Source organism: Dunckerocampus dactyliophorus, chromosome 12, assembly GCF_027744805.1.
Source record: "Dunckerocampus dactyliophorus isolate RoL2022-P2 chromosome 12, RoL_Ddac_1.1, whole genome shotgun sequence".
Taxonomy (NCBI): Eukaryota; Metazoa; Chordata; class Actinopteri; order Syngnathiformes; family Syngnathidae; genus Dunckerocampus; species Dunckerocampus dactyliophorus.
In genome coordinates, this window is record NC_072830.1 from 23,373,551 (window position 1) to 23,387,011 (window position 13,461).

The 13,461-nt window shown below is 40.5% G+C and overlaps 1 protein-coding gene across 1 annotated transcript in view; it reads left to right on the forward strand.

The window, feature by feature from the left end:
* Window positions 1-1,165: 1,165 nt before the first annotated feature.
* septin4b (septin 4b) overlaps window positions 1,166-13,461 on the forward strand; it is a 38,254-nt gene continuing 25,958 nt past the window's right edge. The window contains exons 1-2 of the mRNA XM_054793535.1: window positions 1,166-1,453; window positions 8,371-8,453. Coding sequence (XP_054649510.1) covers window positions 8,448-8,453 — 6 coding nt within the window. The 5' untranslated portion in view covers window positions 1,166-1,453; window positions 8,371-8,447. The remainder of the gene's footprint in view (window positions 1,454-8,370; window positions 8,454-13,461) is intronic.

The window sequence follows — 13,461 nt, forward strand, 5'->3', positions numbered from 1 at the left end:
GCTGCAGGCTGTACATGCCCCCCGGGCCGAAGTTTGGACACCCCTGGTGTAAGGCATTACAGTTCTACAAAATACAATCACATGAATAATACATTAACTTTAATACAGCTCTAGTATTGGATTCTCATTAGATTTTGCAACACAGTGGTCATGAAGTACTTCTACCACAAGATGTCACTATTTCAAATGTTATTCAAACTCAGCCGCGGTACAGTTTGTTGCAGGCAGGTGACTTGTGATTGATATGACCAAAATGTGTATAAAATGTATCGAAAAGGAATATGTTTTACTTTTGATGTTTCTGTGGGTTGAAAACAAAATTCTCGTAACATTTGCAGATATTCCAGTGATAGGTGATTTGTTGGGGTGTGTCCAACGAAATAGAAAATCTGTCTTGCTATGGCGAACTGCATGTTCTATGGGCACAATTACATTTATATGTGTTTTGAGTGTAAGGTTTTGTTCAATTGGGGTTTTCAAACTTTTTTGAAAGTTTGTTTTTTTGTTTCTTTAGTTGAAGTTTACTTAAATATATATATACAAGTAGAGTTGTAAACTGCTTGTTTGTTAAATTTTTCCACGTCAAAACTATGCCATTCTCCACTGAGGAAATTGTATTAAAACGTTGTGTAAATTGTGATTCACACGCTACTTTTACAAAATGAAAAGACGGGTAAGCCACTTGTGTTTCATGTGTATGACTGCCAACATTTAATTGCACTTTATGCTCGTTTTTTTCCTCTTATTCTGTGGTGACTGGGCATAAAAACAGCCAACACAATCCTGAATTAACAGTGATAAAAACAGTTTATACACATATTCTTGACCCTTTTGGTGAGGTATTGCTCGCGCTGAGCTGCCTGTTGGAGACCGGCCTTAATTCGTGGCAATGTGTAGCATTTCATATTAGCCATAGCATGTGTCAGCATCCACATTCACAATTCTATAAAATACGTAATTAAAAATGTGAACAATTTGCCAATAAACCCTTTCAATGCGTTACAGTTATCATTTAACAAATAACGTTATTGCTGGTTTCCGCCGGTAAATGGTTGTTTGCTTGTTCACGTGACTCCTCTAGCGTCTTACGCACGTGCGATTGTTTTCATTCCGACGCAGCTGCGGCAAGAGCCTGCCTTGTGACGTCATCAGCCGAGACACACACACACACACACACACACACACACGCACACACGCGCGCACATCTACTCATTTAAACACACAACACAGTGACACGGGAAAACGACGGGTTTGTCTGGTCGGACACGACAACTGTCAACCTCCATTACGGCTTCTAGCTGAGAGGGAAACACCGACGACGAAGAAGAAGAAACAGAGGGAGACGAAGAAGAAGAAGACGAAGAGGGTTGCGACCGCTGACGTGAAGTGAAAGTTGGCGAGATGGAATATTCGTCCAGCCGCAATCGCCTTCGATCGGCGATGTTCAACCACGGTAAGTTCTGACTCGTATCAAGTCCTGTCTCATATGTTAAGGTTCCCTTTCAATGGTGTCATCATGGTGCCGGAGTAAAAACGTTACTAGAGTAAATTGAGTGTCAACACTACATTCAGGTGTTTGCAGCCTCTCACCGGCCTCATTAGTAAATCCTTTAAAAAAAAACATGGCAGTTTTTTCTTTAATCCTCCTGCAGTTATGCAAGAGTAGTACCACACTAAACTGTTTCTACAGCAAGAATACCGAGGGGGGGAAAAAAGAAGACTGCATTGGCATGTGTGGAATACTGTGCATGCTTGTTTAGTCTGCAGTAATCTGAACACAAGCAGATGTGTTATTTGTACACTTAAGAAGCTTTCAGCTGCGTACAATAAGAGATTTCCACTTGATTTGACCCCCTTTTATTGGTACAAGCAGGCACCGAATGACGTGACTTGTCTTCACTCAAATGTGTTAACTTTGCTGTCAAAATACTGTCTACATCTGTCAAACACTAATTCAGTATGCAGCTGCATATATATGGCATGCATTCACTGATCAATCATCATTGCTTTAAGACACATTTATTTCCATCTATAGTTGCAATAAATGATTGCATTGTCTTGTAAAAGAGCTGACCGCTGTCTAAAGTCTCTTCTTGCACATCCTAAATATTCCCACTGGAATTGCGGTCTGAAGTAGACCAGGCTTCCTCTAACTGTTTCATCTGGTGGTTCCTCCCAAGGACCTTATCTTACAGAAATGGCCAATATATTGCTGTAACATTGGCACATAGATGTGAATTAATGTGGATGTGGAAATTAACAAACGATACGGAACACAACAGACAGTCGTTTATGACAAGAACTGAAAGCCAAAACAACTTAAACGTACCAATCAATACGATGGCAATAGAAATACAGCAGTGAACACATTTTGGGGTTGCTAATTTCAGAAGAAAAAGATACAGTAGTAGTAGTAGTAGTAGTAGTAGTAGAAGTTGGAGTAGTTGTCATGTTTTTTTTTTACAATTATGATGTCAGAGTTGCAACAAGCCTAATGATAGGCATCAGCTGCTGACTCACCCCTCCCCTACCCATGTAAGAGTCCCTGTCCGTCATGCCAGTAGCCAACTATGACATCTTCAACCACAGTGTTTATTTTACTTTTTAGACTGATGCATGCATTATATGTGTACCATAAACACTCTGATTTTAGCCGGGGCGTTTATTTGCCTGAACTACAAAGACGATGGTAATTGGAGAGCGGTGGAGATTTCTGACATTTTAAACCTCATTTTTTAAAAACTTGAATAATGATTTGGGGTGCATGATGAGTTGGGAAGGAAAATGTAGCTCTCTTGGACCACACGGTCATTTATTACCAATTACTCTATATTGCATAATAAAGGACCAGAACCAATGTTGCCTGCATTAATAGCACTCATGACTTCACTGTAAACAACAGTACTGCAAGTGTAAAGTGCATGAGTTTGCCGTTTGCGTGCAGAAGTAGATAAAGTAACAGGCAGCTGCATTCATTTGAAACAAAAATGCCCTTTTGGATTGGTACTTGTCAAAACGTCTAAGTACCATAAATTGCAACGGCTTAACTCAAGCACATATTTTTTAATACTGACCACTCACGGTACTTCAAATGCAGCTACTGCCATCTTAAGGAGTTAGTTAATTTAAAAAAAAACAACATCAAAACCTTTTTTGACCTAGAGATCCTGCCAAGTATTTGCTTTTGTAGACCACCACCCCGGCGACTATAAAAGGTTAATTGAATGGAGGGGTTATGGAGCATTTATGGCAGGGATTTCCAAACCTTTTTCCACTGAGGGCCGCATACTGAAAATCCAAGGATGCGGAGGGCCACTTTCGTATTTTTATGTATTTTAAAAATGTTGAAAAAAGGCTAAAAAATACAAACTTCATGTATATTTAACGACAATGCTTTGTTTTATTATTAGTTGTTAGTATCAACATTTCAAATTTAATTGTCTCTATACAATGTGCCTCTGGACAGTAAGAAAACAATCTGCGGGACGCCAATGGCCTCCGGGCCGCACTTTGGACACCCCTTATTTATGGTATGTAATTGGACATGTGCCTTAAATGGTCAATATTGGGCTGATGGAAGAGTCCCATGTCACATTCCACACATACCTATTTTCTTAGTTTATCCAGGTGGTGTCTTTTTCTCAGCCGGTAGGAATAATCATTCCATGTTGCTTCCCATTTTAAATTGAAGGCAAAGATGTCATCAAATAATTTAGACTGCACAAAAGTACAATCAACTGCGTCTTAACAAATTGGAAAACTCTGTTAGCTCTCTGCCTGGTGTCATGGGCTCTCCATCTGGGCGGGTAAAGTTGTTTGGAGAACAGAAGTCTCATGATGCAGAGGCGGCCAGAGGCACACTGAAATGTCGTCCAAAGCGGAGGGAGGTGGTGGTTGCATGGAGGTAAATGTGGGAGATGAACAGAGCTTTAATTCAGAGAGTGGGCATAGATGTGTTCTTTCTGGAGCTATTCATCAGTTTAGTCATCTTTTACAGTCTTCTGTATCAAAAACATCTACATTTGCAAATATAATAGCACTCGATCGACAGTGACAGAGATATTCATTTAACAATATTTTTATTCATGGAGTTGTAGTTTACGTTGGTATAGAGAGGCATTCTAGTTACATGAGAGGGGTAGACATTACTCACAAAAAGTTATGGGTATTGGGTTTTTGATTGCAATTTCAAGATGAAGCTGATATACACTGTAAGCTTTGCAGAAGAACTTAATTTGACTTCCTCGAAACCTTTGAATGCACATGTCCAACTGTTCAGTGTTTCAGTACTTGCTGTAGTGATGGGAAACTCGATTCCTCTTACTGACTCAAGCGTTTATGACTCCCTCACTAATGTGAATCGAGTACTCGGTTCACTTGAGTCGGGTGTCACAGCATGCATGCTCAAAAAAAATTAAAACTCACACGGATACTCCTATAGACATATATACCCACTAAGCAAACACCTTATTGAGATTGTTGGCCCGTTGCAGTCATACGCTTTGATGTGGCAGATTGCCTTTCAAGAAAATGGACCAACCAAGGAGGCTGATCTTACCATAATCTACATTACGCCACAAAGTCAATCAATTCTGTTCATAAAATGATTTTATGATAGCCAAATACAATCAAAAGTTTTTTTTTCCAGCCTTACCTGTGAAAGGCATCTTCCCCGTTCCCCCTTGCCACATCCAATGTAGTGGTGATATCCACGTCCGATTCTGCGCTCAATGTAGCATCTGCATCACTCGAGAAATTTGTTCACGATTCACTTGTCAGCTCCCTCATGCCGGCATTGGCGAGTGAGTCTAGGCTCGCGAGTGCCCGAGTTCGTAGACAGCTCAGACAGGAGCAGGAAGTGGAAAGGAGAATTGATTTGAGGCAAGGAGCAGAACTGTTGCTTCTTCCGCGGGGTTAATACATTTATCCAAATGCGGTCAGAGTAAAAGTTGCACAATTAATGCCATGTTACCTGGTTTCCTTTTTAATTTAGCTAGCGGCAACACAGTTAGTGAACAAGTTTGACCAACACCCATCTTTCCCCCTCTGTCAATCGTTTTTGACCCTTTTAAGATTTAACATCTTGGTGATATGTTCAAATGTTAGTTTTTACAAGCCTGGCTTTTGAGTGTGTTGAGAATGCTGGAACTATCCCAGAAAACAAGCTTTTTAGGATGATTAAATGTGACATTTAGTTGAGAAACAAATCAACCGGCTATCTATGTCTGCCAGCCAAGAAACACTTGCAATCAAGGCCGTAGTAGTGCAATCAAACATCTAACCCAGAAGCCTTTTAAATTAATAAAGCATCACATTTCTTCTTAGCGTCCGCCTAGAATATTTTTAAAAATGAAGTGCGGCTGGAAAAGGAAGGAGAGCGGTATAGATGGGTGGCACAGTGAGCAGCGGCATTCTGAGATGGAACCATCCTTGCATGCCGTCTGTGGCTGCCTGACAGCATCGCTGGTTGAGTGTCTTGGCATGTAGGTCAAGGGAGGGACCGCTAGAGAAAGGAACAAGTCAAGCAAATTGCCATCGGAGAACAGCTCAGGAATGTCAGGCACACCACGTGTGTTGCAGCTCTGTTATAAGATTCGATCTTGTTTTTAAATTGGAAAGTATGTTTGCATTGTGGGATGTTTTAAAGAAAGGCAGCAATTATACAGCTCATATATTATTTATGTAACTACAGTCTGTGTAACTAAAGCACTGCGCGTCAGCTATCATCAAATGGCGTAAGTCTGGTGATATTTCTGCAAGGCCTGAATTTTCATGTAATAAAACAAACCTCCAGCCTGGCAAACTAGTCCCAATATACTGTATGTATATCTGCAGGAATGAGCATTTGACTGTCTTTGATCAACTACGAAGAAAATGAATCATATATTGTTTTTAATGGGAAATGGAACATCTCTCTCAGTGTTCTGAGCTCCTATTTCCATGCTAGTGTTGTATTGAGCTTATGTTGTTGCCTGCCTATGTGGATGTAACTCAACTTCCCAACTCCCAGGTCTGCTGGTTGCAGCCAAATAATGCACTTGTCTCTAAATTGCTTCTGTTTATAAGCAACAGAGATGTGGACTCAAGTCCTGTGACTTGGACTCAAGTCAGACTTGAGTCACATTTTTGATGACTTCAGACTTGACTTGGCAATACAATCAAAGACTTGCAACTCGACTTGGACTTCACTGGCTCGGGACTTGACTCGACTTTAGTCTGTCGACTTGAAAATACTTGAGATTTAATGTGACCGTCATTATTTCATTTCCAGCGAGACAACAGACAACAGCCATCTACCTAACGTCCAATCAGGTTTAAGAACAAACAACGAGGGTGTGGATTGCATTTCTGTGAGAGCTAGGCTGCTGGAGAGTGGCAGTGATTAACACCGGGATGTGTCAACATGCTACCAAGGATCATATCATTTGCATTCGCAAATTACAAGGTCATAAACAAAAAATGAATTGCTTGTGAATACGAGAATAACTAGACGGAGAAACGACAACTTTTAACTTTGTTTGACACCTCAAGTAGCATCAAGAACGCTAAGTTGGACTGATACCTGTTGTGAGCTAATGCTTTGCGTAACTCTAGCTTAGCATCCATTTTGTCAAAAGTACATCCTCTCTTGTAAAATAGCTGTGGCTAGAAAATGTGACACTGAAATTAAGGTAGCTGAAGTGGATAAGTAGAAGAAGATGGGATGGATGGATGGTAAATAACGTCACGTGAATGTGCTCCAGGGCCGGACAGGAAGTGACATTGGGGGTTCAGCGTTGAGTTTAGTTGCAAGTAGCCCGTGTTTTTATATTTTTTTTAATTATATACTATGAATTATTGTGCCTGTTGTGAAATAATTCAAACCTGCAATAAAAGCCTGTCGTTCCGGTGTCGTCAGTACCACCTACCGCTACTGCCCATGCGTGTGCAAAAACAGCTGTTTTGACTAGTGATGTGCGATACCACCGATTTCCTTTCCAATCCAATACCGAGTACAATTCAGGCTGGTATCAGCGATCCAATAATGTCTGGTAAATTTTGAAAGGTAATATACTTTCAAATCATAGCATAGCTCATACCATAAAAATACAATACATCACAGCAATATATTTATTTACTTTAAACTTTAGAGTGTATTGAAGTATGGCCATGTTATTTACAGTACAGCCAAGCCAAGAAACAACCGAAAAAACAGAGGGCTAAATCATATAGAATATTTGGAAAATTGTGTTTTTAAAAAAAAAGAAAATAAGTAAAATGATAAACCCATAAAAGTCAGCTAATTTATCATAGTCCTAGTGCCATCGTAAATGTTGCAGTTTTTAATAGCTTGAAAAAAAGCAATATTTCATTATAACAAGTGCTGCTTCGTGTTGTGAAAGATGGCGATTTTTGACACGTTCACATGAATAGCATCATACATCATAAATGTCATCGTTTAACAAGAGGTAGTGTATATTAAATGACAAAATACATTCATGTTGGGTTATTTTGAACAAGTATGAGCCTTGTGTGCTACCAGGTAATGTTTGGTAATGTTGCCAAACATTACAGTATTACTGGCGACACCTACTGAATACTAATACTACATTTTATCGTCACTGAATCCGTCTTTATATGAGTTTTATATTTGTATTTTATTTCCTTTAGTCATTTTTGTGCTTGAAAATTAGGGAAAAAATTCACATTTGCTTAAATATGCATATGTTTTGACTAATACGCTGTATGCAACCACTAAACTGTATGATTTAATTAATTAATATATTTTTGAAAAACCAGGAGAGTGAGACTACAAAATTAGAAATGGCATTTTATTTGGTAAACACTTAACCGTGCTTATGACTCGAAAGGACTTAAAATTGGAATAAAAATGTTCAAGTCTCTCACTTCAGACTTGACTTGAACTGTCTTGTCTTGACTTTAGACTTGGCTTGGACTTGCACGTCTTTTACTGTATTTGAGAACTGACTTGAGACTTGGAATTAAAGACTTGAGATTTGCAAAACACTGGCTTTCTCCCACTTCTGATAACTAATATTATACCATAAATGTACCACAAAACAATCACGTTTGAATGAAATTGTTACTTGTTTTTTGAATGCAACTGGGGGGAGGGGGAATGTCAGAATTTCATCAAAGTTGAAGAACGTGATAACATTTTTGGCGTACGTTAAGATCCCAAATGTGAGAGCAACTTGACCCGAATCAAACCCGTGTCAGATGACGACAGTATGAATCTAATAACCCTATGTCAAAAGATTTTGTTGTTTAATATGTTGACATTATTTTTTTTCTCTCCCATGTGCCCCCACTCCACTGGACATGGGTTCTCACATCTGGGCGTTTGCTGATGATTCAACCGCTGACCAGACGAAGAGGTAAGAAGCCAGCTGATCCCACAACTAGATGGGAAGTAGGTCGGTGTTGGGGTGACCAAAAATGATGACATGAAGGTTTGAATGGTCACTTTTGTGTCATATGATCACTGCAGCACATCTTTAGACCTAACATACATCATGTTAGTGTTTTATGGAGAAATCCTGTATTTTCCTTCCATATTTTCTCGGTGTGTCAATTGGGATTTTTTGCTTAGACGTCATCTGTGGTGCTCAGCTGACTGCACGTAGAAAAGGCGTGTTGTCAGAGCCCAGATTTTCTTGTTCTTCTTTAGACAAGGCGACATTCTGTTTGTGGGTGCGTCTTCGGTGTTTGTGTTGTTGCCTTGTTGGTGTGCATGTGGTCGGCGCTCACATTAAGCAACTCAACCATCCTCTGACACTGAGGTTTATTGCTGTTTGTGATGGTGATGCTGTTCGTCGATGTCCATTTTCCCCGAGGTTAACAGCTGACTGTCACCCCCGTGGCAAATCTGCCCTTCCTCTCTTGTCCTTTCCATGATCTCAAAGCTTGACAGCTGTGTTTGACCCCTGGATGGCCATGAAAGGAGTGTGTGTTTGTTTTCTAACCCTAGTAGTTTCACAGGTGGGTGAATGGATTTGGCAAACGCGAACCTCTTTCACATGGCGATCCTTCAAAATTGCTGCATCAGAGGCGTAGCAGTAGAGTCGGCATGTATTTTCCTTTACACAGAACCAATTGAAGCAGCATATTGGCGTAACCCTTACACATCTGTGGCATTTATACAGAACAGTGACATGGGCACATGGAAAATGCCAAAACTACTTTGTGACGAAGTTGACATGTCTGTTGAAGTAATGCTGATATTTTCATTCATTTTGGTATTGTAGTGCTTCACGTAGCTGATCTTGTGGGGGCGGCATGGCTCAGGTGGTAGGGTTAGAGTTTCTGAGACGACCCGACCTGATGGTGATGAGTTTGATCCTCCAGTTCTTTCGTGACCATGTTGAAGTATCCTTTGGCGAGATACTGAACCCCCAGTTGCTCCTGATGCTGCGTCATCTATAGGTGAATGAGGTAACATTCTCAAAGGTAGAAAAGCGCTTCGAGTGAAAGCCCATTTTCTGTTTACCTAAGTGCAACTGATGTGGGATAGATTCCCACCAATTACAATCAATAGAAAGTGTGTGATGAACTGATGACTCATTCAAGTAGAGAACGCAGGAAACTGTAAACAGACCATGGATTGCTGTTACAAGACACCAGGAGCACTGAAATCAACACTGAAGACTTTCAATGAGAGTCTGCCAAGTGACACACGACACACACAACCTTTTTAGTGTTATTGACTTGCACACCTCTGAGTCTCGCCGCATGCGCCTGTTTGAGGTGGAGAAATAACAGGTTGGCTGCTCAAAGTGAGACGTCCCTGTTGGCGCCGTTCTAGAAAAGGTCTATCCCATTTGTGGCTTGGCATGGCCATTGGTCTTTTTAAATTGTTAATTGAAATATGTAACAGCACAAAGATGCTACCTTTTTCTGGACTTTTGAAATCGGTTTAAGATGTACAAGTTCATAATGCTGTGTGGTGAAGACTCCAAAGACAGCTTGACACTTGCTATGCTTGACATCTGATTACACAAATAGATGTCCAAGTCTGCATATATCTAACAAAATGCTCTGTCATTAGATGTGCCATCTTTTTCCCCTGAATGCAATCATTCAATCCAGCCTGACATAATTGATGCGCCCTTTCTTGCGCCAACACCCTGTGGCTGAAAACCAGGACTCCGGGTGTGGTTGAGCAAGAGGGTGGCTGTGATTTGCTAAAATGCCTCACAGCAATCACTTAAATACACACGTACTGTACATGGTATGATCAACGGATATGGTGTTGGAATCTTTAATAGACTTTGGAGTGTGTCTGCGGGAATTGTCCATTCATACATTTACATCCATTTGCGTCCATACAACAGTTGTGAGGTCACTCAGAGGGTGCAATTCACAATTTCTGTTGTAGTTAATCCCAAAAGGTGTTTTAATAGGTCTTGGGTCAGGAATCTTCCAAAAACTTTCTGCACCTTGCTTTGTGCACTGGGGTATTGGTACGTGTGCCTCAAAAGCACTTGTCCATGTAGTATTCATCTAGTATGTGATCATGTCGCCTGGGCAGTACCGGCTTTGTACTGAGAAGCATGGAGAAGGAAAGCACTCGTCTCTTCGCTCACCCACACATTCAGAGTGGTGTGCTCCGCTGTGGCTTTTGCTCAACTAGCCATTAACTTCCTCGGCCTTCATTTGCAGCTGGCCACTGTATCCAAAGAGTATGCCAGGCTATACTTGGACTTTATTAGCCTGTCTATTAGCTTGCTAGCTTCCCTCCGTAGTGCTGTTTTTCAAATTTGCAACTGTCAAACCACAGTCATCCTTCAAACTGGAATAGCAGAATTTGCAGATATGAAAGGCCACACCCTATCAACCTTGACTGACACTGCACTGTTGAACCAACCAACGTGTTATTATAAAGGGAACGCCACCCAGAATTAAACCTAGGATATGTCGAAAGAAGGGTGTGATCTGATCATTTACATACTACACTCCTCTAATGTTTCTTGTATAAGCATTTCAAGCCCCTTCATAGATGAAGTCATATTCATTGACAAGTAAGTGCCCCAGGCACAGTTAGTTATGCAGACATTGAGGACAGTGGCAATGGGGTTTTGGCCTGTGGGACTGGCTCTGACAGGCGGCCCTGTGGGCTTTTACAGTTTGATGAGAGGACAAACAATTGGGTTAGGGAGCAAGCACGCAACACTTCAATGAACACGCTGCCACTGTAACAACACACATGGTGAGGGATGAATGTTTAAAGAGGGGGCATCCTCATGCATGCACCACTTCTCATTTCCATTACATCATTACAAAGATACATTTTGGTAGGTTTTGTCTTGGAATTTGGCATGGCTACGGCAAAAACATCATAAAACCCTTCACTTACCGTGCAGGCATTTTCAAGTATCATTTTAACTTTCAGAATTGTCTTAACTTTAAAATAGAAAGATGAGGGCATAATGTAAAGGTGATTTGTCACAGATAAGCCACACATCATTTTTTTAACATTCCTAATTAAAAAAAGGCCAGCCTCAGCCCTTTGCAGACGTTTTGGTCAAAGAGCAACCTTACAAATTCCTCCAAAGCCTCATAGATGTGGACCTTGCCAAGCCCCCAACCCGCTATAAATAATGTCAGCCCAGTTCCCATGGCCCCCCATCGGGTCGCGCTGCTAGCAAAGCCCAAATGCTCTGGCCACATCAGAGAATCAGATTATCTTTTGTACTGAAGGCAATTTGCAGTGTAGGAGAAAGCAATCTGAGGTCATGATAGCAGCTTTCAAACTCGTCCACCCAGTCTGACCACCATGATGACTAGAAAGAACAAAGCCCTCCTCATGCATCTCTCCAGCCGAGGAGCTTTTTTTTCTTCACTAACGTAGTGGTACAACTGACTTCATGTCTTTAATCACACTGACACTGAAATTGACACCTCTAGCAATTTTTTGTTTTATTTTACTTCACACCCACTGTTCATGTCTACAGTGTTCGCGTATTTAGGGGATATATTTACAGTGGAATTTCATTCCTGACCTCTAACCGCTTTCAGTTTTCCTTGAGTATTTCCGTCTGGCACGTGGAGTTGATGCTGTAAGATGGATAGACATTTTCATCAGCAACAGACAGTAAATGGAGCGTTAGTACTGCAGTGGAAAAGTACTGAGTTTTTGCAAAACTGTATAATGTATGTGTAATTTCCATATCTTGGAACTGAATGTTTGTGGGTATAGAAATTGTTAAAATAGACTACTGCCTCACTAAAACAACCCAATGTAAGGAAGCATGCCCAGTTTGGTACAGACCTAAATTGACTTTGTGATATTGGATACACTGTACATATTGTATGTAATTGGGAACCACCTTAATTTGCATGACTTTTACTCCTGCAATGAAGCTCCATGCATCAACCTTACTCACGCTTAATATAGGTCAGAAGACTAGATGACTTTTTAATATTATATTAAAGTCTGGGCACAAAGTATTAACTATTTATTGACTTGAATTTTGCATTAAAAAATCACTGTTGTGTGCTAATGCAAAATGGTAAAATAACAGTGTTCAGAACTAGCTTGGTCGTCAGCTTCTCAACCTTTCACTCCCTTAAGAAATGATGTCCAGATGCTCCCATGATGCCGCAGGACAGTCGGAGGAAATGCCAGGCAAGCCTAGAGGAAGAGCAGGAAGAGATGGTGGAGATGTAGTGAAAGATGTTTATTTCCCCAGAGCACAAACCATCCCTTACATTTCTCGCCCAGTTGATAAGACAGAACAAATTGACATCATATCTTCATCTGAGATCTGTGAGTATTAAAAGCAATGAATATGGGTGAACCCAGTCACCCGGTTTCTTTTTATACAGTGTATAGGTGCAATTAGTTAGGATGGCTCACCTTACCATCTTGTTGTATTCACACTGTCGGCATTGTCAGCTGACTCGCAGACAAAGCAAGCACTCCGGCGGTGTCAAATTTAAGCACTTGTAGGTAATGGGTAATTTAGAGCATATTGGCATGCGGTGTCATGATGATGATGATTAATAAAGAGAGTTGGCAACAAGTGGGAGACACAAACAAGCATCTAGTCTCTTTTATATCCGTTAGATATAAGAGATGCCCGAGAATTTTTTTTATTATTTCATTTATTTTAAAAAAGTTTTTTTTTTTTTTTTTTTTTTTTTTACACCAAAACAGTAACTTTTGTGGCAGGTTCATATCCCAATTTCTATATATAATTTACCTGTAATTTTATTGTAAAACCCTGTTTTGCATTGATTTACATAATCTGGATGATTTGTGTTGGTTTGTGGTCATTCTCTTCTGTAGTCTAGTAAATCCTTTGAAAAGTGTTAGAAAAAGGAGATGTGAGTGCACTAGTTAAGGAAGGAAGCCTCCAAAATGTGCTTCTGTGAGAATTCCAAGCCACAACATATGGGTCTCATTGAAGGATCAAAGCAGAGCATGTGGCTCCGGCCGCACTAGAGCACGCCGTCTTT